A 26,473-nucleotide genomic window follows, 5' to 3' on the forward strand; every position below is an offset into this window, starting at 1 on the left:
GCGCACTAGGGTGTCCCTTGTCCCCCGGGAATTTAAAGTGGTTCGTTCCTGGGGAGAGTTTCTAAAGAAAGAAAGAAAGGAAGGAAGGAAGGAAGGAAGGAAGGAAGGAAGGAAGGAAGGAAGGAAGAAAGAAAGAAAGAAAGAAAGAAAGAAAGAAAGAAAGAAAGAAAGAAAGAAAGAAAGAAAGAAAGAAATTGAGCCTGCATTTTGATCTGAAAAAGAATCAGACTGTGTTTTTGGGGTTTTTTTAAAAGCTCTTTGCAAGATCAGTGCACACACTCTGTGTTGATTTCTCTCACTCCTTTTAAATGATATCTGTCAGCTGGAGAGGAGGATGGCATTAAGAAGCCGCTTGGCAGATAAACCGTGAAAACAGCAGCATTTCTGCCACAACACTCTGTAGCCATCCGTTTGCTGTAATTCTGACAGCAGCTCTGTAAGTGGGTTTGGTTATCTCTGTGTGGGAAGCCCCGAGACCATCGAGGGAGCAGAGACATTTCTATTCCAGCCTTCCTGCAAGGAAAGGAGATCAGGGAGGGACCTGCAGCTCTCGCTTTCTTCCTTTCTCTTTAAAAGAATCATTTTTCTTTCGTCAGAAAGATTCTTGAATCCTATTACAGAACGACTGTTGTAAAAAAATCGACATTTTAAAATACGCATCTTGTTCGTTTACATCATCCTGTCACACTCCACGTGCTGCACTTTTTCTAAAGTTTACATTTCCCCCCCCACACACCAGTTTCATGTAGTGGTTAAGAGTGTTGGCTTCTAATCCGGTGAGCTGAGTTTGATTCCCCGCTCCTCCACATGCAGCCGACAGGGTGACCTTCGGCTTGCCACAGCGGTTGTCCCATAACAGTTCAGTCAGAGCTCTCTCAGCCCCACCTCCCTCACAGGGTGCCTGCTGTGGGTAGAGGAAGGGAAGGCAGCTGTAAGCCACTTTGAGACTCCTGCAGGTAGTGAAAAGTGGGGTATAAAAATCAACTCTTTTTCTATTTCTTTGTACCTCCGTTTTTCTAATCGATACGATTTACTATTGGACTCAATTTCCTTCTGAAGCCTGATAGTGATTTGCTGTACCACAGATATAGGAGTTTTGCCTCTGCTCCATATCCTATCAATTTGTTTGGCCAGTCCATAAGAGCAGGTGAAGGTTCTTGATTGTAATGGGTTTAAACTACAAGTACAACGATATAGGCTAGAGATCAGGAAAAACATTTTCACAGTCAGAGTAGTTCAGCAGTGGAATAGGCTGCCTAAGGAGGTGGTGAGCTCCCCCTCACTGGCAGTCTTCAAGCAAAGGTTGGATGCACACTTTTCTTGGATGCTTTCGGATGCTTAGGGCTGATCCTGCGTTGAGCAGGGGGTTGGACTAGATGGCCTCTATGGCCCCTTCCAACTCTAGGATTCTGGGATTCTTTTTTCCACCTTGTTGCACACGATTCTAGCAGCTGTTGCCATATACATAACTCTCCCTACATTTTAATACCATCTGGTGCCATATTCAATAGCATGCATTTTGCCTTCCTTTCTGCCTTGTATCTTCAGAACAATCCTGCAAAATAGCTTCAGCTGAGAGGGACTGGCCTCTCCCAGGCCAAGGCCCCAAAGAAGCCAGAGTAGCTTCAGCAAGGTGGGCGTATTTGGTCTTCCACCCATGCTCTGGGGTCAGGTGGACACAGCCATCCCTCAGAAATCAACCTTAGACTTCAGCCAAAGGGGAGAGCTGGACCAAGAGGAGAAAACACAAAGTCCATGGACAAAATAGAGAGGGTTCAGAGGAGAGCGTTGAGGATGATCCGGGGCCTTGGGACCAAGTCTTCTGAGGACAGGCTGAGGGACTTGGGAATGTTCAGCCTGGAGAAGAGGAGGCTGAGAGGGGACAGGATGGCTCTCTTGAAGGATCGGAAAGGTTGTCACAGGGGAGGGCAGGGAAAGGCTCCTGTTGGCAGCAAACTTTACCCACAGTAATGGCTTTAAACTATGTGGAGAACAATATTGGCTAAAACAGGGAAATTCACAGTAAGATTAGCTCAGCCACGGAATGGGCTGCCTAAGGAGGCGGTCTTCCAGTAGCGGCTGGGCAGGTATTTTTCATGGATGGATGCTTTAGGCTGATCTTCCAACTCTATGATTCTATGATTCTCAATCTGGCCCAGCTTGTGAGCAAACTAGCAGGATCATCATCAGGTGATGGTGCTCGGCAACAAGGCCATGCTTCATTATCTTTAACCGCTCCTAGTGGAGCGGCTTAAATAAAGCAGTCAGGGCCCCGAGGGTGGGCTCTGTCCGGGATGAGGAAGGGTGCCGATAGGCCCCTTCCCCCGAACTGACAATCGGAGGGCTTCGCAATTGGTCCCGAGCCCCGCTAGCGCCCGCTGTATTTCGAGTTCAGCGGGCTTATTGACTAGTTTACATCTATAAACCCAATAAATAATAGATTACCAATAAATTAATAATTGCACTGTCCTTATTAATAAATGAAAGCACCATCATTTAATATAGACCTCCAACAATAAAGTGTTTCACGGCGCTGGCAAGACTTTTGCAGAGAAGCTGAAACAGCTGTAGGATGTGCCCGTTTTAGCTGGTGTTTTTGAGGGGCTCAAATGCCTGGGAGCAGCCTCCCCTTCCTCTTTCCTTGGACCGGTCTCCGCCTGGTCCCTGTTGCCTTACTGGTGGAAGGAGTGAGGGGGGTGGGCTTTGGTGCTGGTGGGCTCTGCAGGATGGGAAAATAGGGAGGACTGGCACTTCCCCGGGACTCTCGTGCCTCCAGGATCACGACTGCTCTCTCCACCAGGTCTCCAAGCCTACTGATTGTGTCCAGAGTCCCCTGAGTAGTTCATTACTTTCCCTCATACAGGACATGGAGACCTTCCCTCCTCCCTGGTGGTCTCCATTTCCATCTGGGTGTGTTCACGGTCCCAGCGTAACATGGCCAACCTGAAGGCGAGTGACTGCCTCTTGTCCTCCTCTGCCCGCTCCAGGAGCCTTTGGCCAACATTGGTCAGCAAGGAGAGACGCCTCTGTCTCCTGTGCTCATGCGCCAGTCTCTCCTCCGCTGACAGGGCCCATCTCTGGACCTGTTCCTCAGCGCCCTCTGCTGTGCTGGAACCTCCTCCTCCTCCTCCGCAGACTGCTCTTCTGTGAAGTCAAAAAACAGCAGACAAAGTCAAATTGCTGTGTTGCAAAAACATCCCCCCTCCCCCCAAAAAACCTTTGCAAACTCTCTGCCAAGGAATTTCCCTCTACGGAGATCACAGGAGAACAGCAACGTAGCCCCGATGAAGAGGCAGGAGGTTCTCTGTGTAGCTCCCCTGCTGGCTTCTCCTTGGCCCCCTGGGGTATCAACCTCCTTGGAGCCCAGGGCTGGTCTGGAACGGAGCCAGGGATGTCTTCTGTGGGGACAAAAATTGGTTTTTCAGCACCAAAACAGGATGGTGAAAAAGGATCTACCAAACTCAGCATTGCAGATGGCAAACCTTGTTCCTGGGTTGTCAGGTCCTTCTGGACAAATGAGGAAACACACAGCAAACATCCCCCCTTCAAACACCAGCAGAGAACCACCCACCGATCTGTGTGGGCCCACAGGAGTCCCTGTCCCTGTCTCCCCCCACCGCCCTTGACTCCAGCGGGGAGACTTGGGCCTCTGGGCCAGAGGGCTCTCTTTCTACAGAAGGCACAACACAAATATCAGTCAGGCAAGATCTGCAGACGCCGGGAGAGGATGTCGCATGGAGCTCGGCCTGCATGGGGAAGAAGAAGAAGAAGAAGAAGAAGAAGAAGAAGAAGAAGAAGAAGAAGAGGAAGACGAAGAAGAAGAAGAAGAAGAAGAAGAAGAAGAGCTGGTTCTTATATGCCGCTTTTCCCTACCCGAAGGAGTCTCAAAGTGGCTTACAGTGGCCTTCCCTTTCCTCTCCCCACAACAGACACCCTGTGGGGTGGGTGAGGCTGAGAGAGCCCTGATATCACTGCCCGGTCAGAACAGTTTTCTCAGTGCTGTGGCGAGCCCAAGGTCACCCAGCTGGCTGCATGTGGGGGAGCACAGAATCGAACCCGGCATGCCAGATTAGAAGTCCGCGCTCCTAACCACGACACCAAACTGGCTCAACTCAGATCCATTTGAACTTGGGTCTTCTTCTCCCCCCTGCCCTGTAGTGTTGTGAACATGGGACACCTCAGCTCTGCTGCAGCCTCACAAAAGCTTTTATTGAGCTCTCTGGCTGAGCCTTTTGCAGTCCGCCTTTCATCAGGTCTAGCTCTGCTCCAAACTTCGCTTACAGGAGCCTGGCAGGGCCAAAACTCTGAGACCTGCAAAGCAGCCACGTGGCCCCCTAGAGACTACCTGTAGACATTACAGCATTCTCCCCTCTTGAGTTTCCACCGAACTCCCAAGCCAAAATAGAATCCTAGAATCCTAGAGTTGGAAGGGGCCATACAGGCCATCTAGTCCAACCCCCTGCTCAACGCAGGATTACAGGGACCCTAGATACAGGGACCCTAGATGAGTGCACAGAACATGGACAACTTTATGCAGCATAATCCCTTGGATGAGGGGGAGCACATCTCCGATGTGTGGAACAATGTACTGGCGGCTCCACAAGGGGTGGTGTTTTCGGTGCCCGGCAACCTGCGTCCAGTTCAAAGGACACCTTCCTATTGTTTGCCTTCAAAGTAATGCAAATAGGATTCACCTGAGGAATTTTTGTCCCGGTCATATGATAAATTGTATATAGGACCTCCTCATCCACACCTGCATGGTCAGACGAGGGTCCCTCCTCTGGATCCTGCAGCCGTGACTGCGTGGCGTGTGACAGGGCCTTCTGCCTCCCCACCTCAAGGCTTCTTCCAACGTGTTTTGGCCTCTGGTCGCCGTCTCCTTCCCCATACATTGCACGCTGCACCTCAAAATAAGGGCAGGTGACTTGAGCAGCACCAGACGGCTTGTTCTGGGAAACACACCGATTGCATTTGGCACACAGAGCTTTGGTCCTGGACCGGCACTCCAGGCCAGTGCTGTGGTGGACAAGGGCTCGCCTCCGCATGGCCACCTCTTCAAATACCTCCCTGTTTCGGTGGGAGGATTTAAAGGCGCCTTGGATCCTCTCCTCCCAGAAGATGGCCATGAGGCCGTGGATCCTTCCAAGTGATCCTCTGACAGTGCCTAGGAGAGCCAGTTTGCTTTAGTGGTTAGGAGTGCGGACTTCTAATCTGGCAAGCCGAGTTAGATTCTGCGCTCCCCCACATGCAACCAGCTGGGTGACCTTGGGCTCGCCACGGCACTGATAAAGCTGTTCTGACCGGGCAGGAATATCAGGGCTCTCTCAGCCTCATTCACCCCACAGGGTGTCTGTTGTGGGGAGAGGAAAGGGAAGGTGACTGGAAGCCACTTTGAGAGTCCTTCGGGTAGGGAAAAGCGGCATATAAGAACCAACTCTTCTTCTTCTTCAGTAATCTCAGGGCTCTCTCAGCCTCCCCTCCCTCACAGGGTGTCTGTTGTGGGGAGAGGAAGGGAAGGCGACTGGAAGCCGCTTTGAGCCTCCTTCGGGTAGAGAAAAGCGGCATCTAAGAACCAACTCTTCTTCTTTTTCAGTAATCTCAGGTCTCCCTCAGCCTCCCCTCCCTCACAGGGTGTCTGTTGTGGGGAGAGGAAGGGAAGGCGACTGTAAGCCGCTTTGAGTCTCCTTCGGGTAGAGAAAAGTGGCACATAAGAACCAACTCCTCCTCCTCCTTTTCTTTTTCTTCTTCTAGGACAGAAGAGGACTATGAGGCAGAATTCCTGTGGATGCTGCAGTCAGAAAACGGAGGTGCAGAAATCCCTTCTTCCCGCCTAAGAAGGGAATCTGGAGTCTTAGGCTCCTGACTGGATAACAGTCAAAGGGAGAGGCTTTGATTGGGCTTCTGTAGTCACGAGTTGCATTCAAAATAATGGGCACATAACATTCTATCAACAGAGAGCCAGTTTGGTGTCGTGGTTAGGACTGCGGATTTCCAACCTGGCGAGCCGGGCTTGATTTTGCATTCCCCACATGCAACCAGCTGGGTGTCCTTGGGCTAGTCACAGCACTGATGAAGCTGTTCTGACCAAGCAGTGATATCAGGGCTCTCTCAGCCTCCCCTCCCTCACAGGGTGTCTGTTGTGGGGAGAGGAAAGGGAAGGCGACTGTAAGCCGCTTTGAGCCTCCTTCAGGTAGAGAAGAGCGGCATCTAAGAACCAACTCTTCTTCTTCTTCAGCAATATCAGGGCTCTCTCAGCCTCCCCTCCCTCACAGGGTGTCTGTTGTGGGGAGAGGAAAGGGAAGGCGAATATAAGCCGCTTTGAGACTCCTTCGGGTAGAGAAAAGTGGCATATAAGAACCAACTCTTCTTCTTCTTCTTCAGTAATCTCAGGGCTCTCTCAGCCTCACCTCCCTCACAGGGTGTCTGTTGTGGGGAGAGGAAAGGAAAGGCGACTGTAAGCCGCTTTGAGACTCTTTTGGGTAGAGAAAAGTGGCATATAAGAACCAACTCTTCTTCTTCTTCTTCAGTAATCTCAGGGCTCTCTCAGCCTCACCTCCCTCACAGGGTGTCTGTTGTGGGGAGAGGAAAGGAAAGGCGACTGTAAGCCGCTTTGAGACTCTTTTGGGTAGAGAAAAGTGGCATATAAGAACCAACTCTTCTTCTTCTTCTTCAGTAATCTCAGGGCTCTCTCAGCCTCACCTCCCTCACAGGGTGTCTGTGGTGGGGAGAGGAAGGGAAGGCGACTGGAAGCCGCTTTGAGACTCTTTTGGGTAGAGAAAACTTCAACAGCTCAGCTGGCTCCCAATTGAATTCCAGATCAGGCTTAAGGTTTTGGTTCTTACCTTCAAGGCCATATGCAGTCTGGGCCCAGTGTGTCTGAGAGACCGTCTCTCCGCTTACACCCCCAAAAGAGCATTACGCTCCCCCACTGCCAGCTGGCTGGTGATCCCTGGCCCCAAACAAGCACGTCGGTCCTCAACGAGGGCCAGAGCTTGTTCCATCCTGGCCCCCACCTGGTGGAACGAGCTCCCTGGAGAGACCGGGGCTCTGCCTGAACTCCCACAGCCCCGCAGGGCCTGCAAAAGGGAGCTCCTCCACCAGGCATTTGCCTGAGACCGACCACCGGACCCCCCCCCCCACCTCTGACATCCCCTCCACAGCCTGAAGCAGCCTGACCTCTCTAGGGAGTTTAGCTTGTTATGTTGTTCTTGTTGGGATCGCTGAAGTTGTTGTTTAGAACCTCTGTTGGGTTGTTATTGTTGTATATTGACTATGTTGTATGTTGACTCGTTCCATGTATCCCCTATGATGTTGCATGTAAACCGCCCTGAGCCATATGCAAGGGCGGTATAGAAATCAAATTTTTAAAAATGGCATGTAAGAACGAACTCTTCTTCTTTTAAAAAAATGGAGATAGAAGGAGCAGGGCAGACACCTATGTACTGTGACTAGCCCATGTGGATTAGGGCAGGGGGATATTTCGGTGTCTGTGGCCTAATTCACACAAGAAGGGAAATGATGTTGAAGGCAGAACAGGGAGGAATTGGCTACCATGTAATCTCCCCCTAAGAAGAGTCTCCAGTCTGATTTTCCCTTCACATAGCTGAAGATACGGCTCTGGAATAATGTGACCATATGTCCCCCTCCCCCCAGCCCAGCCGAAAGGCGTTTTAGAAGGAAAAAACCCTGTTTGTATTCTTTGCCTCTTTGCCCTGGCTGGAGGTTGGCAACCCCTGGAGTCTCATAGAATCATAGAATCATAGAGTTGGAAGGGGCCACAGAGGCCATCCTGCCCTGCCTGCCTGCTCTTAGAATCCCAGAATCACAGAGTTGGAGGGGCCATAGAGGCCATCCAGTCCAACCCCCTGCTGAACACAGGATCAGCCCCAAGTATCCTAAAGCATCCAAGAAAAGTGTGTCTCCAACCTTTGCTTGAAGACTGCCAGTGAGGGGGAGCTCACCACCTCCTTAGGCAGCCTATTCCACTGCTGAACTACTCTGACTGTGAAAATTTTTCCCTGATATCTAGCCTATATTGTTGTAAAGGTAAAGGTATCCCCTGTGCAAGCACCGGGTCATGTCTGACCCTTGGGGTGATGGCTTCTAGCATATTCATGGCAGACTCAATGCCGGGTGGTTTGCCAGTGCCTTCCCCAGTCATTACCGTTTACCCCCCAGCAAGCTGGGTACTCATTTTACCAACCTCGGAAGGATGGAAGGCTGAGTCAACCTTGAGCCGGCTACTGGGATCGAACTCCCAGCCTCATGGACAGAGTTTCAGATAGCATGTCGCTGCCTTGCCACTCTGCGCCACAAGAGGCTCATTATTGTTGTACTTGTAGTTTAAACCCATTACTGGGTGTCCTCTCCTCTGCAGCCAATGGAAACAGCATCCTGCCCTCCTCCAAGTGACAACCTTTTAAATACTTAAAGAGGGCTATCATGTCCCCTCTCAACCTCCTTTTCTCCAGGCTGAACATTCCCAAGTCCCTCAACCTATCTTCATAGGGCTTGGTCCCTTGGCCCCAGATCATCTTCGTCGCTCTCCTCTGTACCCTTTCAATTTTATCTACGTCCTCCTTGAAGTGAGGCCTCCAGAACTGCACACAGGACTCCAGGTGTGGTCTGACCAGTGCCGTATACAATGGGACTATGACATCCTGTGATTTTGATGTGATGCCCCTGTTGATACAGCCCAAAATGGCATTTGCCTTTTTTACCGCTGCATCACACTGCCTGCTCATGTTTAGTTTACAATCCACAAGTACCCCAAGGTCTCGTTCACACACAGTGCTACCTAGAAGCGTATCCCCCATCCAGTAGGCATGCTTTTCATTTTTCTGACCCAGATGCAGAACTTTACACTTATCTTTATTAAATTGCATCTTGTTCTCATTTGCCCATTTTTTCAAGCTGTGCAGGCCTTAGGTTTTCCCCGACCTCCAGGCATAGCCTGGAGGTTGGCAACCCCTGGTCAGTGCTGTCCCTCTTTCTCAGTCTTGAAATCGGGTCACCTTACTCTGGAAAGCTCATCTGTCACCACTAGGCCACCATCCCCAAAGGTTGGTCCTCTCCCACACTCAACTCACATTCCACACCACAGGATCTGGACACCCATCTCTGCACACCCGTGCCCTCATTGGCCACCACACCACCACAACCTCCCACACAACACACACATTCAACCCCATGGCCCTACAGACTGGACGACCCCTCCCCTTCCTCTTCCCACCGCCAAGCTGTAGTGCCGGTTTCGTTCCTGGACACAATGGGCTTAGCCCCTGGCATTTAGAGAAAACTCTTCACACCTATTTACAAAGGTGGCCCGTAGGCGTTGGAGGCCCCGCTGCAGCCGTACCCTCGGTCCCCCCCCTGCACCCCTGGGCTGCTGGTGGTGGGGCTCTGGCCACCCGGGGTGGGGCTGGGGAGGGCTGGCTACGGGGGGCAACTGGGCGCTGGCCAGGTTCTCCTGGGTCACGGGGTTCCGGAGCAAGGCATTCTGGGACGGGGACTTCTCTGCAGGAAAGGGGGCATCTTGTGGGCTCCAGCCAGGCCTCTCCGAAGGTGGGAGGGGCCAGGAGGTCCCTGTCCAGGCCAGCCAATCAACGCTCGGGAGAACTGAGGTTTCCTCAGGCCAGCCAATCAGCATTTGCACAGCCAGCTGGGAAAGGGGCGGGATTCCCTCGAGGGCCAATGAACACGCTCCTTGGAGGAGCAGCATCTTCGGGGAGCGAGGGGAAGCGGTTGCTGCGGGTTTCGGATCCCTTTGGATCTTGTGTCTCTTCCCAGTGCAGGGGGATCCCTGGGAGACTTGGTCCTCACGTGGCCTGGGGATTGGAGGACTTGGTGGACGGCCAAGCTTCTGGAGGGCTAAAGGGTGGATTCCCGACCCTTTCGGCCTCCTTGCGGCCACTGACAGGAGGGGTGTCTGAGGGCTGGGCTGGGTTCAGCACCAGGAGGCTATGCAGAAGGTCCCCGATTCCGTCCCTGGCCTCTCGGCTTTCAAGGATCTCTGTTCTTGGGAGAAACGTTTCTCTTTCCGTGACCCAGGAGAACCAATGGCAGAAACTGGTCTGACTGTGCAGAAGGCCATCCCAGAGGCTAATCTGGTTTCGCAGCGGATATTTGGTGGCCGGTCGGGTGCCACCAAATCTCCGCCGCAAGAAATCCAGTGTGTCAGGATTGTAGAATCTCTGTCATAAATTAGCCTGAGTTCCTCCATGTCAGTTATATTGCTTTATTGGACCTGGCGCCTGCTTGCTCCAGGCCTTGTAGTTTTCTTAGCCATAAAAGTGAGTAGTGATGTTATGTTAACCTTATCTTGTTGTGGGCTCAAGGCATTGTTGTCACCTCCTCAAGGTTATGAGAGTGAAAGCCTGTTTATGTTACACATATGTCTTTTCTCTCCTTTTCTCTCCTGCCCCCCTCCCTTGGGAACTGTCAAGTTTTGGGCGGGAGAAATGTATTGATAAGCTGGGGCAAATCTGGCCTCTGGTCAGATTTGACTTCTCAGTCTCTTGCGTATAGAACTATCCAATAAAACTCTTTATTAAGAAGTTTGTTGTGAGTTTCCTGTACGTTTGACACAGTGAAGCAGTGAAGGAAGAAGTGAACAGCTACAGTGAATGGACATGATGCTCAGCTAAAGCTAAGAGTCAAGCCAGGCACGTGACTCTAAATATAGCATAATATATTTCGGGAAGGTCCCCTCATTCACTGGTGGGGCACAGAAGCTTCCGTTCAGGTGACCTCCCCCAAAAGACCCTCGAACCCAGACCCCAGCAAGCTGCTGCCACTCAGAGGAGAGGAGACTACAGGATTGCGCACTCCGACAGCGCATGGGGCAGAGGTCTATGGGGGCTCCTCCCGGCAGCCAGTTTGCCCTTTCGGCCGTCCTGTGCTTGGGACGATCTGCCCCTGCTCTTCCGCAAGGATTCACCGTGACATTTGTTCCTAGGACCTCCACTTCCTAAGAAAAGTTCCTGGGTGTTCCTCCACATTGTCCTCAGCCACTTCTGTTTTGTCTCAGTTCTCAGCCAGCCCTCTCTGGAGCCGGGCAAGGTCTGGCTGCCCCCCAGAGGGCCTTTTCCTTGGAGTCTTCCCTCCATCCCTCTGGCCCGTTCACCTCACTGTGCCTCTGGTGATCGGCCCAACATACAATGCAAGGAAATTTTACTGTGCTCCAGCTGTCCTCTTTGAAGTCCTCTAAAACCGTCAGGGAGGAATGGGGATTGGTTAATGTTTTCTCTCTTCCTCCCCCTGGGCGTCATCTCTGAGATGTGAGCCATTCAAACAAAGGCCCTGCGTCACAACAGGAATGGCACTTCCATGTTCAGAAGCAGTCTACCTGGGTGTTCTGGGAGGAGCTGGGGGACCTAAACGAGGCAGGGGACACCCTGGGAGATCTCCGGGAAGGACGACTGGGCCCTGGAGGGCAGAGGACAGTTCCCCTGGGGAAAACAACGGTAGAGTCAGGAGAAATCTGGAGGTCCCTTCCCTTTGAACCCCCTCCCCTCATGGTCTCCGGCCCCCCAACTCTCCAGGTCTTTCCCAGCCCAGCGGTTGGGCACCTGGGCTTTGGACCATTGTGATGCCTTTGACAGTCCGTCCTTCCTTCCTTCCTTCCTTCCTTCCTTCCTTCCTTCCTTCCTTCCTTCCTTCCTTCCTTCCTTCCCCTAAGGGCAAGCTGGGACAGAGGAAGGTCCTACATGGTTGCCCTTTCCCTGCCCTGCCTGCCTGCTCCCTTAGAATCCCAGAATCATAGAGTTGGAAGGGGCCACAGAGGCCATCCAGTCCAACCCCCTGCTCAATGCAGGATCAGCCCAAAGCATCCTAAAGCATCCAAGAAAAGTGTGTCTCCAACCTTTGCTTGAAGACAGCCAGTGAGGGGGAGCTCACCACCTCCTTAGGCAGCCTATTCCACTGCTGAACTACTCTGACTGTGAACCGGCTGGTCTCTTTTTGAACCAGGTAGCTGAGCTAGAAGGGCCTTCGGGGTCCAATCCAGCGGGGTCCCTCTCATGTACTTTGGGAAGGGCTGGATGAATACCAGTCTTGTGTTCAAGATGGCTGGGAGGACTATGGCCTCAGACTCCCAGAAGCCTCCAGGCTGGAGAGCCACTGCTGGGGGAAGGACACTGTAGGAGACACAGGGGTGGCCTGATCCAGCAGGGCTTTCCTTATCACTGACATTCCCCTTTCTATCCTCTCCCCCCCCCTCCAGTCTTCCCAATGTTAGAAAGGGAATCGAGGACCATCTTCCCAGCCCTCCCTCCGTTGCTGTCTGTTTGGCCAGAGCTCTGGCATCAAGTGACGGGTTGGCATACCCAATGAAGCCTGAATCTATGTTGCTAAGCTTCCACCCAAGTGCTTTACCAACTTCCTCTAGAATCTTCTTCTTCCATGCAACTACGGCGGCACGGTTGGTGTGGGCGAAGCACTGGAAGGCGACTGAGACTCCAACTATTTCTACATGGCTTGACAAATTAGCGGACTTAGCAAAAATGGCAAGACTCACCAACATGGTTAAGAAGAGATCTCCGGAAGAATATGATGAGCAGTGGAGTGATTATTTGGACTTTCTTAAGAAAGACAGCAGTAACTATTAGATTAGGACCAATATGTAATGGGAACTGACTATATATCTCTTGAGATAATATTAGACTACATTAAGTATGATATACGTGTATTGATGATACTTATCAGCTGGTCGCTTTTTTTTTTGTTTTTTTTGTTTTTGTTTTTTGTTTTTCTGTAAATGCTTTTTATAAGAACAAATACCAATTAAAAATTGATTAAAAAAAAAAAAAAGTGACGGGTTGGCCCTGGGCTCCCAAGGGAAATCCCCGTTCTGAGCCAGAATTCAGATGCGTTCTGGAGTTTTCCTCTGGTGGAGAATCCGTCCCTCGTGGGGGGGGGTTTGCTCTGACGGCAGAAGAGAAGGCGGGGGCTGTCCAGCCGCTGACTCTGGAAAGGACCCCAACCGGCCTTTCCCAGGCTTCCATGTTGAGCAGAAATCACTTCCCGACAGATCTCGCTCACTCACGAATGAAATCACACCTTCCTTTTGGGCATGGACCGTCTCCAGACCGAGGCCCTGTTTCAAAGAGAGCCCAGCCGGGGACAGGAAGGGGCTGGGCAGGCAGGGCAGAGAAGGGGCAGAGAAGGCTTGTCCTTCCCCTGTAGTATCTTGCCCTCAGGCGTCCTCCCGGGAAGGAAGGGCCGTCGCAGGCAGCACATTCGATCAAGGCCCAGGTGTGCTGACACTCCAGCACAGACCCTGGCCCCAGAGAGAAGATCCTCGCCAAGCATCATGGGAGAGCCACCAAAACCCACTTCTTGCTCTCAAGCAAGACTTGGAGCTAGGCTTCCCCAACCCGCTTGCAGTGCGCCTGTGTGTGTGTGTGTGTGTGTGTGTCAACCTGCATGCCAGATCCTGCGCCTTGCCCCCCCCCCCCGGTGCTGGCTGCTTTGGTGGCTGAATCGCACAACCCTAGACTTGGCTCAGGTGTGCCAGTCTGCGGGGGAGAGGTGACTGCCCACATCACAATACGGCTACGTGGGGATTTGAACCTGGGTCTCCCCAAACTTAAAAAAAAGAACAAAGAAAAGGGGAAACCGGGTTGGTGGCTGGTTCTGCCAGGTGTAGGCAGGCCTATGTCCCATCAGCAAATCTGTCCCCTAATCAAAGTTTTGGCCGCTTAGGGGCATAGCCTGGAGGGCGAGTGACCACCCTCTCTCCAAAGCAAGGCTCCTGACACAGCGGCCAAGGCAAATGCAGCCAGGAGCAGGCCGGGCACACCTGAGCAGAAGGGGGGTCCTTCATAATACTCCCTCACCCACAAAGCTAAGAGTCGTTTTTTATACTCCACTTTTCACTGAAGTCGCAACGAAGCTTACAATTGCCTTCCCTTCCTCTCCCCACAACAGACACCCTGTGAGGTGGGGCTGAGAGAACTCTGAGAGAACTGCTCTTCAAGATCAACTCTAAGAGAACTGTGACTAGCCCAAGGTCACTCAGCTGGCTGCACGTGGAGGAGCAGTGAATCAAACCCAGCTTGCCAGATTAGAAGTCACACTGGCAGGACCTTTTTATTATTATTATTATTATTATTATTATTATTATTATTATTATTATTATTATTATTATTATTATTATTAGATTTATTTCCCGCCACTCCCTTGCGGCTTGTGGCGGGTCACAGAATCCCCATTAAAACCCCATTAAAACAATAATAGCATTACCAATATTACCGGCATGGCAGAGAACGGCAACTCAGCTTCCCCCCTCCCACTACTAGCGGGTGGAGAGGAGGTCCTGATGATGTTTACTTCGGGTCCGAATCCCGAGTCCCCGGGGGGGGGCCTAGATCTATATTATTGGCCCCGGCCTCAACCATAAACCTTTCTTTCTCTAAGGCAGGGTTACCAGCCCAGGACAAGGTGAAAATACCAATATTAGGATCCCATCCGTGAAAACAACCCATAATTCTCTTGGTCCATTAGTTACACCAGATGGTTTCAGAGCGCAGTCCTACCGGCCTGCAGGAAAAAAGCTGGAAGCATGTCCTGGAGAACCTCCAAGACTAACACTGTTTGGCGGGTGTCCGATTTTGAGAGTCAGATACCAATTAAGAGGGCTATAACTCCCGAAGCTTTATACCCAAGAATCATGTTTGTCCCTAAGATACTTTTGAATCTAGCTGTGCATGCTTCAAAGTTTGTGCTACAAGCCTCAGGACATGTATTCTCCAGTCTCACCACTGAGGCCTTCTGACTGCTAATTGGGTTGAGCTTTCCCTTCTCTCTCCCCTGCTCTCTGTGTTGTCTCCTCACAGAAAGTCTCCATGGAAGATCTCCTCTGCCTCTCATATTGACTCCAAACCAACACACACCAGCCCAGCTCCTCTTAGGAACTTGTTAAATGGCTACAAAGACAAACCACAGTTGTGAATCTGACAGCCTGAGCACTTCCCAGATGCTCCTGCACAGCCCAAGGAGGAGCACTCACCCCACTAGGCATACCAGGAGGGAGGGAAATGGGGTGGAGCCCTGCTGCCCCCATATCCTACATCCAGTCTTATTCAGGCAACCTGGGTAACAATTATGCCAAACATTATTATTATTATTATTATTATTATTATTATTATTATTATTATTATTATTATTATTATTATTATTAGATTTATAGCCCGCCACTCCCTTGCGGCTCGTGGCGGGTAACAATATCGCAATTCCCCATTGAAACCCCATAAAACAATAATAACATTGCCAATATTGCCGGCATGGCAAGAATGGCAGCTCAACTCCCCCCCCCTCCCTCCCACTACTAGCGGGTGGAGAGGAGGTCCTGATGATGTTTTGCTTCGGGTCCAGAACCCGAGTCCCCGGGGGAGGCATAGATCTATTATCAGCCCCGGCCTCAACCATAAACCTGGTGGAAGAGCTCCGTCTTGCAGGCCCTGCGGAATGTTGAAAGATCCCGCAGGGCCCGCAGCTCTCCCGGGAGCTCATTCCACCAGGTCGGGGCCAGGACCGAAAAGGCCCTGGCCCTGGTCGAGGCCAGGCGTGCTTCCCTAGGGCCGGGAACGACCAACAGGTTTTCACCCGCAGAGCGCAAGGCCCTGCGAGGGGCATAGGGCGATAGGTGGTCCCTCAGGTATGTGGGTCCCAACTCGCGTAAAGCCTTGAAGGTTAGAACCAGAACCTTGAACAATAAGAACAACATTCAAGTGCAGCAGCACCTTACAGAGCCACCCATAAGCTTTCATGTGCAAAGCCACAGCACCCAAATGTTGTGCAGCTGCTACAGACTAATACAGCGACTCACCTTAAATGCTTTGGCCAGTAGTGCCACCTAAAGGCATAGAAGAAAAATATGAGAAAATCCAAATGCTAGAGTATTAAATAGACTAACTAGGACATTTCCACACCCATTGAATGTTTGCCAACAGAAGCTGCGATATTCCGGCCCCTCCATGTGACGTCACCCACATCCAGCATCTGGGCAGAGACCGGCTCACTCCATCCTCTGTTTTAAAGTGCGAGTTTGGGAATCACAAAAACTGTTGGACAGCCAAAGTTACCCACAAGATAGTTTTAGAGAGGAGCAAAACAACTTTGTCATCAGAAGGCAAGATATCACGGCTAAAGCTCACTTACTTTGGACACATCGTGGGATCAGACTCCTTAGAAAAATCCTTAATGCTCGGCATGGTCAGCGGCAAAAGGAAACGTGGTCGCCAAAGGATCGGCTGGCTCGACACAATCAAAGCCGATACAGGGAAGACCATGAAGCAACTAAAAGAAGCAGTCAAGAGACAGAAATGTATGGCAAAAACTTTCCTATAGGTCGGACACGACTGAACGGATAACATCATCATCATCATCACCGGAGAGCCACCAGCAGGCAACCAGCAGAGGGAAGGCACGGAGGCTCAAACATGCTAAAGCCACCTGCTTCACCCCAGCCTCATCCCCACCTTCCTCTCCCTTGTTCCTGGGGACAGAAATTTATTTTTTAAAATAGCTAACTACCTGGAGCAATTAACAGGTGGACAAGTGTGTAGGTGATACGAGAAATAAAAGAATATTTCCCCGAAGTTGTAACACAAAGCATGCCTCTCCAAAATCCCCCCCCCAAATCAGAAACAAGATTAATTTTTAAAAGTATCAAAGGACTCATGATCCCATAAGGGTTGGTGTTCAGAAAGCATTGTGCATCTATGATTCTTTGCACAGGCATTGCAACGGAGAAGTATGATTTAAAAAAAATTAGCAGGCATCACAGGACCTTTAAAAAATAGAGAAAGTTCTTTCGTTGCCTGGATTAATTGACAGGCGGAAGCGTGACACATATAAGGCACATTGCTCTCTTCCGCCATTTCCAGATGCGGAGGGTAAGACATGTGAAAAGAAGGCAGACAAGTGTGAGACAGTTGAGGGGGGGCTGGGAGGCGTGATAAAATTTAGCGCTTTGCCATTCAGCTGGCCTAACGCTATTTTTGCCGATGTGCGGAAATTGCCCTGGAATCCTCAGCTAAATTTCCTCAGCAAAGTAAACAGATTACTTTTTACCACTAGGAGGAGATGTTTCACATCAGATTAAACACTGTATTGGCCCATGTCAGAATGTATTAGACAATGCTTACACCTCTTTCCTCCTTATGATTCCCTGTGTTTTATCTTCAAATCTTGATTGGGTGCATTTTACATTGGATTGAAATGGGCTATGGCCATTCAATAAATTGAATGCTGAATACTGTATTGACGACGACCACTTCAAAATCAAATGGCAGCTCGTACAGAAATGTGTTACTTGAATTTTGAATTTAAAAGGATAAAATAATAAGTAACAGAATAATAAAATAGGCAACAGAAATAACAAAACAGGGTAAAATAAATGAATAAAAATCAAACAACACTGAATGCTTTGTTCCTGGTCACTAATATTAACAAACTAGGGGCAAAGCCTGTTGCAGCCAGGAATGCAGGGGGCACTAGCCCCCCTTCCTCGCCCTGGGCAGGACAGCTGACCCCCCCCTCCCCGTGGCTCCCCAAAGGGCCTTTTTTGGGGGGGGAGCTGGCAGGGATCCTGTACCTCCCTGCGTCGCCCTAGGCAGCCCTGCCCTGACATGGCCACGGTCCGAGCTGTTCAAAATGGTGGAAGGAGCCCCCAGAACAGATCCTGGCCCTGGCAGAGCCAAAACAGTTCCTCGGGGCCTGCAAAGGGAACTCTTCCGCCAGGCTTTTGGTTGGGGCCAGTGAAATCATGACCACCCATGGGGTCCTTCCGTATTTGTATGATAGAATCATAGAGTTGGAAGGGGCCATAGAGGCCATCTAGTCCAACCCCCTGCTCAACGCAGGATCAGCCCTAAGCATCCTAAAGCATCCAAGAAAAGTGTGTATCCAACCTTTGCTTGAGGACTGCCAGTGAGGGGGCGCTCACCACCTCCTTAGGCAGCCTATTCCACTGCTGAACTACTCTGACTGTGAAAAACTTTTTCCTGATATCTAGCCTATATCGTTGTACTTGAAGTTTAAACCCATTACTGCATGTCCTCTCCTCTGCAGCCAGCAGAAACAGCCTCCTGCCCTCCTCCAAGTGACCACCTTTCAAATACTTAAAGAGGGCTATCATGTCCCCTCTCAACCTCCTTTTCTCCAGGCTGAACATTCCCAAGTCCCTCAACCGATCTTATGGGCACCACAGGCCAGTAGGGCTCGGGCCAGCCGTTCCTCCTTAGGTGCAGCAGGATCCGTGCCGTTTTTGACAGCTGCTTGGGAGGCTGCCTGCCCGGCAACGCAAACGACAGTCTCCACCAAACCTCTGTTTGTGGGCTGTCTGGTAAATGCACTGAGCCGGGAACAGGGCCCGTGGCAAAACAGACCTCCGAGTCACACGTGAGCACCTCTACCTGCCCGGGAGCGGCCGTAACGGGAAGGCTGGGGGAAGAATTCGATCTGCAAGGATGAGTCAATGCGGTCCCTTGCGCCAGCGGACATGCAACCCCGAAATGGGCATCATGCGCGGCCTCTGGAATCGGAGCTCTAGCACAATTTGTTGTTGTTGTTATGTGCGAAGTCGTGTCCGACCCATCGCGACCCCCTGGACAATGATCCTCCAGGCCTTCCTGTCCTCTCCCATTCCCCGGAGTCCATTTAAGTTTGCACCGACTGCTTCAGTGACTCCATCCAGCCACCTCATTCTCTGTCATCCTCTTCTTCTTTTGCCCTCGATCACTCCCAGCATCAGGCTCTTCTCCAGGGAGTCCTTCCTTCTCATGAGGTGGCCAAAGTATTTGAGTTTCATCTTCAGGATCTGGCCTTCTAAGGATCAGTCAGGGCTGATCTCCTCTAGGACTGACCGGTTTGTTCGCCTTGCAGTCCAAGGGACTCGCAAGAGTCTTCTCCAGCACCAGAGTTCAAAAGCCTCAATTCTTTGACGCTCGGCCTTCCTTATGGTCCAACTTTCGCAGCCATACATTGCAACTGGGAAGACCATAGCCTTGACTAAACGCACTTTTGTTGGCAGGGTGATGTCTCTGCTTTTTAGGATGCTGTCTAGATTTGCCATAGCTTTCCTCCCTAGGAGCAGGCGTCTTTTAATTTCTTTGCTGCAGTCCCCATCTCTAGCACAATAGCCCACCATTCTAGAAGGCTGCTACTATGTTACTGTCATTATTACAGAGTTCCCTGCATCGTTCCTGTTTCACGTCAACCGGTGGTATCTAATAAATACAATTATAAATATTTTTCAGCTTCTGAAGCGGGTTCTTAGGCAGCTCTTTGAGTCTAAATGTTGACTTTGCTCTCCTTTGAGCCTTAACTGAGGTTCAGAGGCAAGTCTGAGAGAGGAGCATAATAAATTGGCCAATCTTGTCTCGCTGGGACAGTAATGCAACATTGCTGCCCTCTAGCTCCACAGCTGCATGGTCAAAACCTTCTCAGGTGAGCTCTCTTTGTTCCTGAAGGCACCTCACAGCCTTCTCAGGTCTGCACTTCCCACTTCTTTATAGGCACCAATAATTTATTTGGCCCAATCTGCAACATGGCTCACAGCTCTGTGCTGGAGCACAGATTCCAGAGGCCACGCAAGATGCCCATTCCGGAGCTGCATGTCCACTGGCGCATGGGACACCGAATACACCGCACTGACTCATCCTTACAGGTTTCTCCCCACTGTTGCAAACTGCGTTACGATTTCAACCACAGAACTCTGCATCGGAAACGTCCCCATAGGCTCCTCGTACAGCCTGTAAATCCCTTCTTCTTGACTTAAAAGAAGAAATCACCTGCATCACCAGGTTAACATTGGGCCACGGTGCCAGTTTTTACCAGAAGGGGCTCTTTATTCGAGAAGCACTCCTGCCCAGTGGAAGGGCATGGGTCTTTGTTGACCAGCTGCCAGTTGCAAACCCCAGGCCCCTGTGGCGCAAGAAGGCAGAAGCCGAGTGGGCACAGAGAGCTGTTTGTCGCTCCTTTGTGGCCGGGGCATTCATCAGCCAAGGAGGCAGCCGGCACCAGCAGCTGCCTCTGTTCCAACTGCAGCTTCATTAAACCCTGATGAGCTTGGATTATCCTTCTGGGGCTGCCTGTGACACATTCCTGGGCAAGGAGATAGATGCCTCTGTAAATAATGCTTTCTGAAGCGCCTATTCACTCCCAGGCTGAAAGGGGAGCACATCCAGCCAGGAGGCTACGGGGTGCTTTTCTGATGTTTTTACTGGCCGTTGGTACGCTCTGTTCACACGCCCTGAATGGCGGGACACAATCCACGCTATACACACTGCTCAGCTTCCAGTTGTGATCTCACACAGCAATTTGGAAGGGGGCGTGCTTCGGCCGAGAAGCGGGCAGGTAAGAAAACGGATTCAGGTGGGGAGCAAGCCAAGCAACAGCAGGAAGTTGGAGTCCAGGGGCTCCTCCAAGGACGGCAAACTTTCATCTGGGGTTTCAGCTTTTGTGTGCGTGCATGTTTCATCTGCCAGGCAGTTCCTCTTGGCCCTAAACCACTGCGCTTCTTTTGCATTTATGCCCTACTTTACTCCCTAATTGAGACCCAAAAGCAGCACTGTCCCTATCTCCAGTCGATCCCCCAACAACAGCCTTATAAGGTGGGCTCATCTGCAGGTCTGGGACAAGTCCACAGTCACCCAGCAGGCTTCCAGAGCAGAGCAGGGGTTTGAACCCTGGTCCAACATACTAATCACTAGTCGCACCAGCCCTCAGTAGGGAATCTATCTCTCAGTCTAATCTGTCTTTGTGGGGCTGCAGTGACAATAAAAAGGGGGAAGCTAGGCTGGAGCAAAGCTACACATTTATTAATTGACCATATTTCTGCAGCCACTCTTCCTCCAAGCTTGAGGGAGCATGCCCAGCCTCACAAGTAAAGCTTACAATTCTCCTCCCCCTTTTGTGGTATATTCCTAGCAACCCTGCAAGGTAGACACGGCTAAAAGAGAGCAACGTGGCTCAAAGGGAGCCAGTGAGTGGCACGTTTCTCTCTGTGCCATTTGATTTACACAACAATCCTGCAAGGTAAGCAGGAGGCTGAGAGCTGCTGAGGCTCAAAGGTTCTTTCCCCACTGTTTTATGCTCCCAGCAAACCTACAAGGCTGGGAAGAGCGAGGTACAAAGGCAGCATATGCTTTCTCCCCGTCCATTTGATGATCATGACAAGACGAGGTGCGCATGCCCATGAAAGCTTTTACCCAGAATTTAAATCTCTCGGTCTTAAAGGTGCCACTGGACGCAATCTCTGTTCTGTTATTGCTACAAACAAGTGATCTTGATGACAAATCCCTTTTCGAATATTCCTCTTTTTGAATACCCAGTGAAGTGTATACGGCTATAGCTTTGGACTGTATTATATTTTATAGTTAAGAAGATTCAGGCGGGTAGCCGTGTGGTCTGCAGCAAACAAAGTTGGAGTCCAACAGCCCCTTTAAGGACAAAAACAATCTAATTTGAACACGGACACTGGTCCCAGAGCTTGCAACAAACCCAGACGCCCACTTTGCTCTCACATATACCCAAACAACACAACCAAACTACACAACCCAACATCATCATCAAAGGCTTCTTCCCATGCTTCCAACTGGAAAAGGAAATTGCTGAGTGGCAAGCTATTGCAACGCTCAACACAACGGAAAAACCCAGGACTCAACAGGAAGATTGGTTTCTTATCACGCCACATCCAGCATTTACATCCGCATTCCTCACAACCCCCTCATCATTTTACTGTGAATAATAGGTCTGTCCTGTAATTTAGAAAGGAATATCAGGATGCAATTCTCTGGTTAGGCAGAGAATCAGACAGGAGAACCTAAGTCAACATGGTTTCTCGCTCGAGCAGAGACAGACGGGGCTTGCAACAGCTCCCCTGCAATCGACAACCGGGAATGCATCAGCCCCCAAGTCACCAATCTCCCTGTTTTTATCCCCTCCTCTATATTTCCCAAACCAAAGGACCGACACTCTCATAAACCCAGCAAAGACTCTGGACCGGGCTCAACCCCATCAGCACATGGCCCATTTCTTGCTGGCGATTCTCACGGCGCCATCGACTCCTTTTACCGCTGCTTCACCGTCCCGCTGGCCATCTCCCCCTCAGGAGGAGTGCCCCTGCACAGGGAAGCTCACTCCCTGCAGGAAGCCCAGGCAGCCTGGAGGTTACCCCTGGAGCCCAAATTTCTTCCTCCCAGGCTTGCCAAGGCTGCTTGCATGCCTGCTTGGGGCTACCCGCCTGGAGCCCCCAGGGAAGGGCGAGCTGCAAGGCGCCAAACCCCCCAAAACAGGGCGAGAGAGAGAGGGGCGGGCTGCCCTTTGGCTCCTCCCCCTCCAGCCTGGGCGGGAAGCGCAGTGGGCGGGAGGCGAAGGAGGAGCGAGAGGCGGGCTGGCGGGGGCCTCACCTGGCGCAGGCGCACACCAATCCCTGCTCGCTCTCTCTCTCCCCGGCGAGTCCTGCGACGCCACCTCCAAGCAGCTCCGTCGGCAGAACGACGGTTGGGCGGCGCGCGGCGGTTAACGGCGGCGGCGAGGAGGGGGCGTGGCTGGGCCGCGCGGGCGGCCACGCCCCCCTCATCGCGAGGCGAGGTGTGTGAGGGGGGGGGAAAGAGGCACCTTTTGGCCCTTCGCAAATTAGATGGCTGCTAATAATAATAATTAATTATTAATAATAATAATTAATGATAATTAATTATTATAAAATAATAATTATTATTTTATAATAATTAATTATCATTAATAATAATAATAATAATTATTATTATTATTATTGTGGCTTTGCAACTTTTACTCCCATTGTATAATAAGGGATGATTAAGAATCAGTGCGTGTTGCACCTTTTTGGTCTTTTGTGCTTGTTTTAGCCCACCTTCCTTCCCGCGTTTTATTTATTGATTTATGGCTTCGATTTATGTCCCGCCGCATTTCCTAGGCATTACAAAACATTAAAAAAAAACCCCAAATTGACAATGAAACAAGCAAGTGGTCAAGACACAAATAATCTCTCCCGCCCCACCTTGTTCAGGGCCACTTTTCACGGCCCTGCTTTCCAGAGGGAATATCTGTGAGGATTTTAGTTTTAATAATAATATTAATAATAATACTGATGATGATGTGCGGGGGGGGGGTTGTGTTTCCTTGCACCCTTCTCTGCTGTTGTGGCAGAGCCTTTTTTTTGCTTGTTTTAGCCCACCTCCCCTTCCATTTTATTATAACAACCACAATAATAGTGTGTGTGTGTATGTTTTCTTGTACCTTTGCCTGCTGCTGAGACAGGTTTTTGAAACTGTAGCCCGCCTTCCCTCCCATCATCTTCCCCAGAAACGCTAAATGCGAGACGGGTCTGTAGTTTTGGGGCTCTCGCGGGTCTAAGGATGTTTTTTTTTTCAGCAGTGGGCGTCCCACAGCCTCTTTCAGCCCCTCCGGGAATTCTCCCGTCGAGAGAGATGGCCGTGGCCCTGTGGGACCTGGCAGACACCATCCCCTGCAGACCGGTCTCCGAGCCGTCTGGACTGGGCATCCCAACCGTGGGAGAGATCGTCCTCGAAGTCTGCTTGGCCATGGATGCAGAGCTCTACAGCCAGGTGGTTTGCCTGGGCGAAGACATCGGGGAGGGAGGTGGGCTGGGATCCAGGGATGCTTGTAAATATCCCTTTTGGGCCAAAAGTCACACAGCAACATGCTGCAATGGTGCCCCCGATCCATGTGGTGCTTCACTGACTGCGGAAGTGCAAAGGGTTGAACCCTGGCAGTATCTCACCCCCCACAGTGCTCAGGAGCTGGGGCTGTGGGAGACCCCAGACAGGCAAGGCCTCAGGTAAGGAAGAGGCAGCTGTCAGAATCCTGTCCACATGGGTCCTGCTTGGCTCATGTTAGCCATACCGTAACCATTTTGCTTGTCTGCTGTAACTTTCTAGATTCCAGCCACTGCCTGTTGCTCCAAGGTCAGTCTGCCAGGCTGGCCGTTATCTATCTGCTTCCTGGCTGAGTTCCCGGACTCTGCACCTAGGTGGCTTCTTGTTATGTCTTGGCCTTATAGAAATCATAGAATCCTAGAGTTGGAAGGGGCCATAGAGGCCATCTAGTCCAACCCCCTGCTCAGGGCAGGATCAGCCCTAAGCACCCTAAAGCATCCAAGAGAAGTGTGTATCCAACCTTGATGCCCTTGTTACCAACAGCTACCGATGGGGGGGGGGGTGGCATGTGGATCTTATAATGTATTACTTGGCCTGGCTTAGCCAGAACTGTCTTTGAGCTTCATGTGACACAGCTTGAATAAAGATTCTGCCTTAAACAAGTGGAATTCTTATTTACAAGTCGGAGATCCTGACAGCAGCGAGGGTCCTGACTCTCCGGCCGTGAACCTGTACTTTAGCCAGGTGGTGGCAGTGGTTATCCAGAGAGTTCGCTTTGCCACGTGCCTGAAGTTGACAACCAGCCGGATCAGGGGGGTGGGCAAGGATGGGACTGGGTCTGCAAGTCAGAAGCAGGCTGCTTTCGGCACATTTGGTGGCAGTAGTGGGATAAGGACAACAGAGAACCAGATTGGTCAGGAAATTTGTGAATTTGTCATGGGCGTGGACAGAGAAAACTGGCCCTGCAAGGCAGAAACAGGCTGGTTCCGGTGCAACACCCAAACATATAAATGTGCTCTTTGAAGGCAACTTGAATGTACGTGTATTGTCCTGTCCCACAGCCTGAGCTGGATGGCATTTGACAGAGAGTGTCCAACACAAACTAAGCTCCTTATAGATAACTTTATTAGGAATCTCAAAGTTGCAGGAGTTCTCCTAAAGGAAAAGTAATTCTTTAAAGTTCAGTCCGGTGAAAAGGGAGGGGCGTTTTCCCACCTTGGCTGTTAGCCAGGAATTTGGGCTTATCTTCCCCTCACATTTGGAACAAAGAAAAGAGCTACCTTACTACAATTCCCAGCATCCTCTCTTTTAGAGCAACAGGGGAGAATATCTCCTACATCTCAGTTCTCTAGCTAAAGGCTGCCTGGCTGGACAGAACATGGATTCTTTTTTCACACGTTCACAAGGACGCAGGTTTGTGTATGCGCAGCAACATCCACGGCACACTTAAAAAAAAAAGAAAAACAGGTTCCAGGCCAGAAACGGGGATGGGGAAGAGGCTGCAAGGGTGGGCACAAGTGAGAGCCAGTTTGGTGTCGTGGTTAGGAGTGCGGACTTCTAATCTGGCATGCTGGGTTCGATTCTCCACTCCCCCACATGCAGCTAGCTGGGTGAAATTGGGCTCACCACAGCACTGATAAAGCTGTTCTGACCGAGCAGTGATATCAGCGCTCTCTCAGCCTTACCCACCCCACAGGGTGTCTGTGGTGGGGAGAGGAAGGGAAGGCGACTGGAAGCCCCTTTGAGACTCCTTCGGGTAGAGAAAAGCGGCATAGAAGAACCAACTCTTCTTCTTCTTCTTCTTCTTCTTCTTCTTCTTCTACCTCCTCACGGGCTTGCCTCTGGTTGCTCCCTGATGAGAAACACAATTAGGAGTGGCGAATGGGGAGGCAAATCTTGCCAAAATTCATGCCAGCCCCTGCACAGCCTTGAGTTGCTGACCACACTGTGTGAAAGCTGCACTAAAATTCCCAGCTGTTGCCGGCAGGGCCTCTCCAGGCCTGCAGTTGTTCCCTCTGCCTGCACTGCAGGTTCTCTGCCACTGAGCCACTGTCCACCTCTCTGTCTAGAGCAGGGGCAGTCAAACTGCGGCCCTCCAGATGTCCATGGACTACAATTCCCAGGAACCCCTGCCAGCAAATGCTGGCAGGGGCTCCTGGGAATTGTAGTCCATGGACATCTGGAGGGCCGCAGTTTGACTACCCCTGGTCTAGAGGCTGATATGGAGATTTACCCTGGAGCAGAAAGTGTGACATGGCGCTAAAGAAGGCTAATGCAGTCTTGGGATGTACCGACAGAGGCCTCACATCAGAATCACAAGATGTCATAGTCCTGCTATATAACGATAGATTCAAATTAGCAGTGTTGGTCTGCTATAGAACGTATAGCTCAGACCGTACCTGGAGTCCTGTGTGCAGTTTGAGAGACTTCACTTAAAAAGGTCACGGATAAAATGGAGAGGGTTCAAGAGGAGAGCCATGAGGATGATCTGGGGACCAAGCCTGGAGAAGAAGGAAGGACAGGATGGCTCTCCAAGTACTTGAAAGGTTCTCACATAGAGGAGGGCAAGGAGCAGTTTCTGTTGGCAGCAGAGGATCGGACGTAGTAGATATTGGTGGGGAGGGGGATTTCCAGTCATAGCGCAGCAGATTGGCCGCTAAGGAAGTGGTGAGCTGCCCCTTACTGATGGTCTTCAAGCAATACCTGAACAGATACTTCTCGTGGATGCTTTGGGCTGATCCTGCATGGGTTGGACTAGATGGCCTCTATGGACCCTTCCAACTCTAGGATTCCTTGAAAGTAGGAGGCTGCTCTTCCAATCTGGAAAG

General features: G+C 51.0%; 1 protein-coding gene across 4 annotated transcripts; it reads right to left on the minus strand.

The window, feature by feature from the left end:
* Positions 1 to 22,588, minus strand: LOC143827238 (uncharacterized). Of its 4 annotated transcripts, XR_013227225.1 has the most exons (5): positions 22,416 to 22,588; positions 16,162 to 16,299; positions 15,830 to 15,856; positions 2,944 to 3,398; positions 1 to 61 (listed from the first exon to the last, which is right to left on the minus strand). XR_013227225.1 is itself a non-coding variant. In XM_077316639.1 (4 exons), the coding sequence occupies exons 1-4, from the start codon at positions 22,586 to 22,588 to the stop codon at positions 3,173 to 3,175; spliced, it is 564 nt and encodes a 187-aa protein (XP_077172754.1). In that variant the 3' UTR covers positions 2,535 to 3,172. The 4 variants fall into 4 exon arrangements, 3 of the variants coding, with proteins under 3 accessions (XP_077172754.1, XP_077172756.1, XP_077172757.1); XM_077316639.1 differs by lacking the exon at positions 1 to 61 and having other exon boundaries at positions 2,535 to 3,398; XM_077316642.1 differs by lacking the exons at positions 1 to 61; positions 2,944 to 3,398 and adding an exon at positions 7,191 to 11,450.
* Positions 22,589 to 26,473: the final 3,885 nt, after the last annotated feature.

This window comes from Paroedura picta, chromosome 17, assembly GCF_049243985.1.
Source record: "Paroedura picta isolate Pp20150507F chromosome 17, Ppicta_v3.0, whole genome shotgun sequence".
Classification (NCBI taxonomy): Eukaryota; Metazoa; Chordata; class Lepidosauria; order Squamata; family Gekkonidae; genus Paroedura; species Paroedura picta.

Coding starts and splice junctions, on each gene's coding strand:
- LOC143827238 (XM_077316639.1), bottom strand. CDS start 22,588: ATGAGGGGGGCGTGGCCGCCCGCGCGGCCCAGCCACGCCCCCTCCTCG. Junction 16,300..22,415: donor TTGGTGTGCGCCTGCGCCAG/GTGAGGCCCCCG, acceptor TGCTTCTTTTAG/TTGCTTCATGGTCTTCCCTG. Junction 15,857..16,161: donor GATCCCACGATGTGTCCAAA/GTAAGTGAGCTT, acceptor CTATGCCTTTAG/GTGGCACTACTGGCCAAAGC.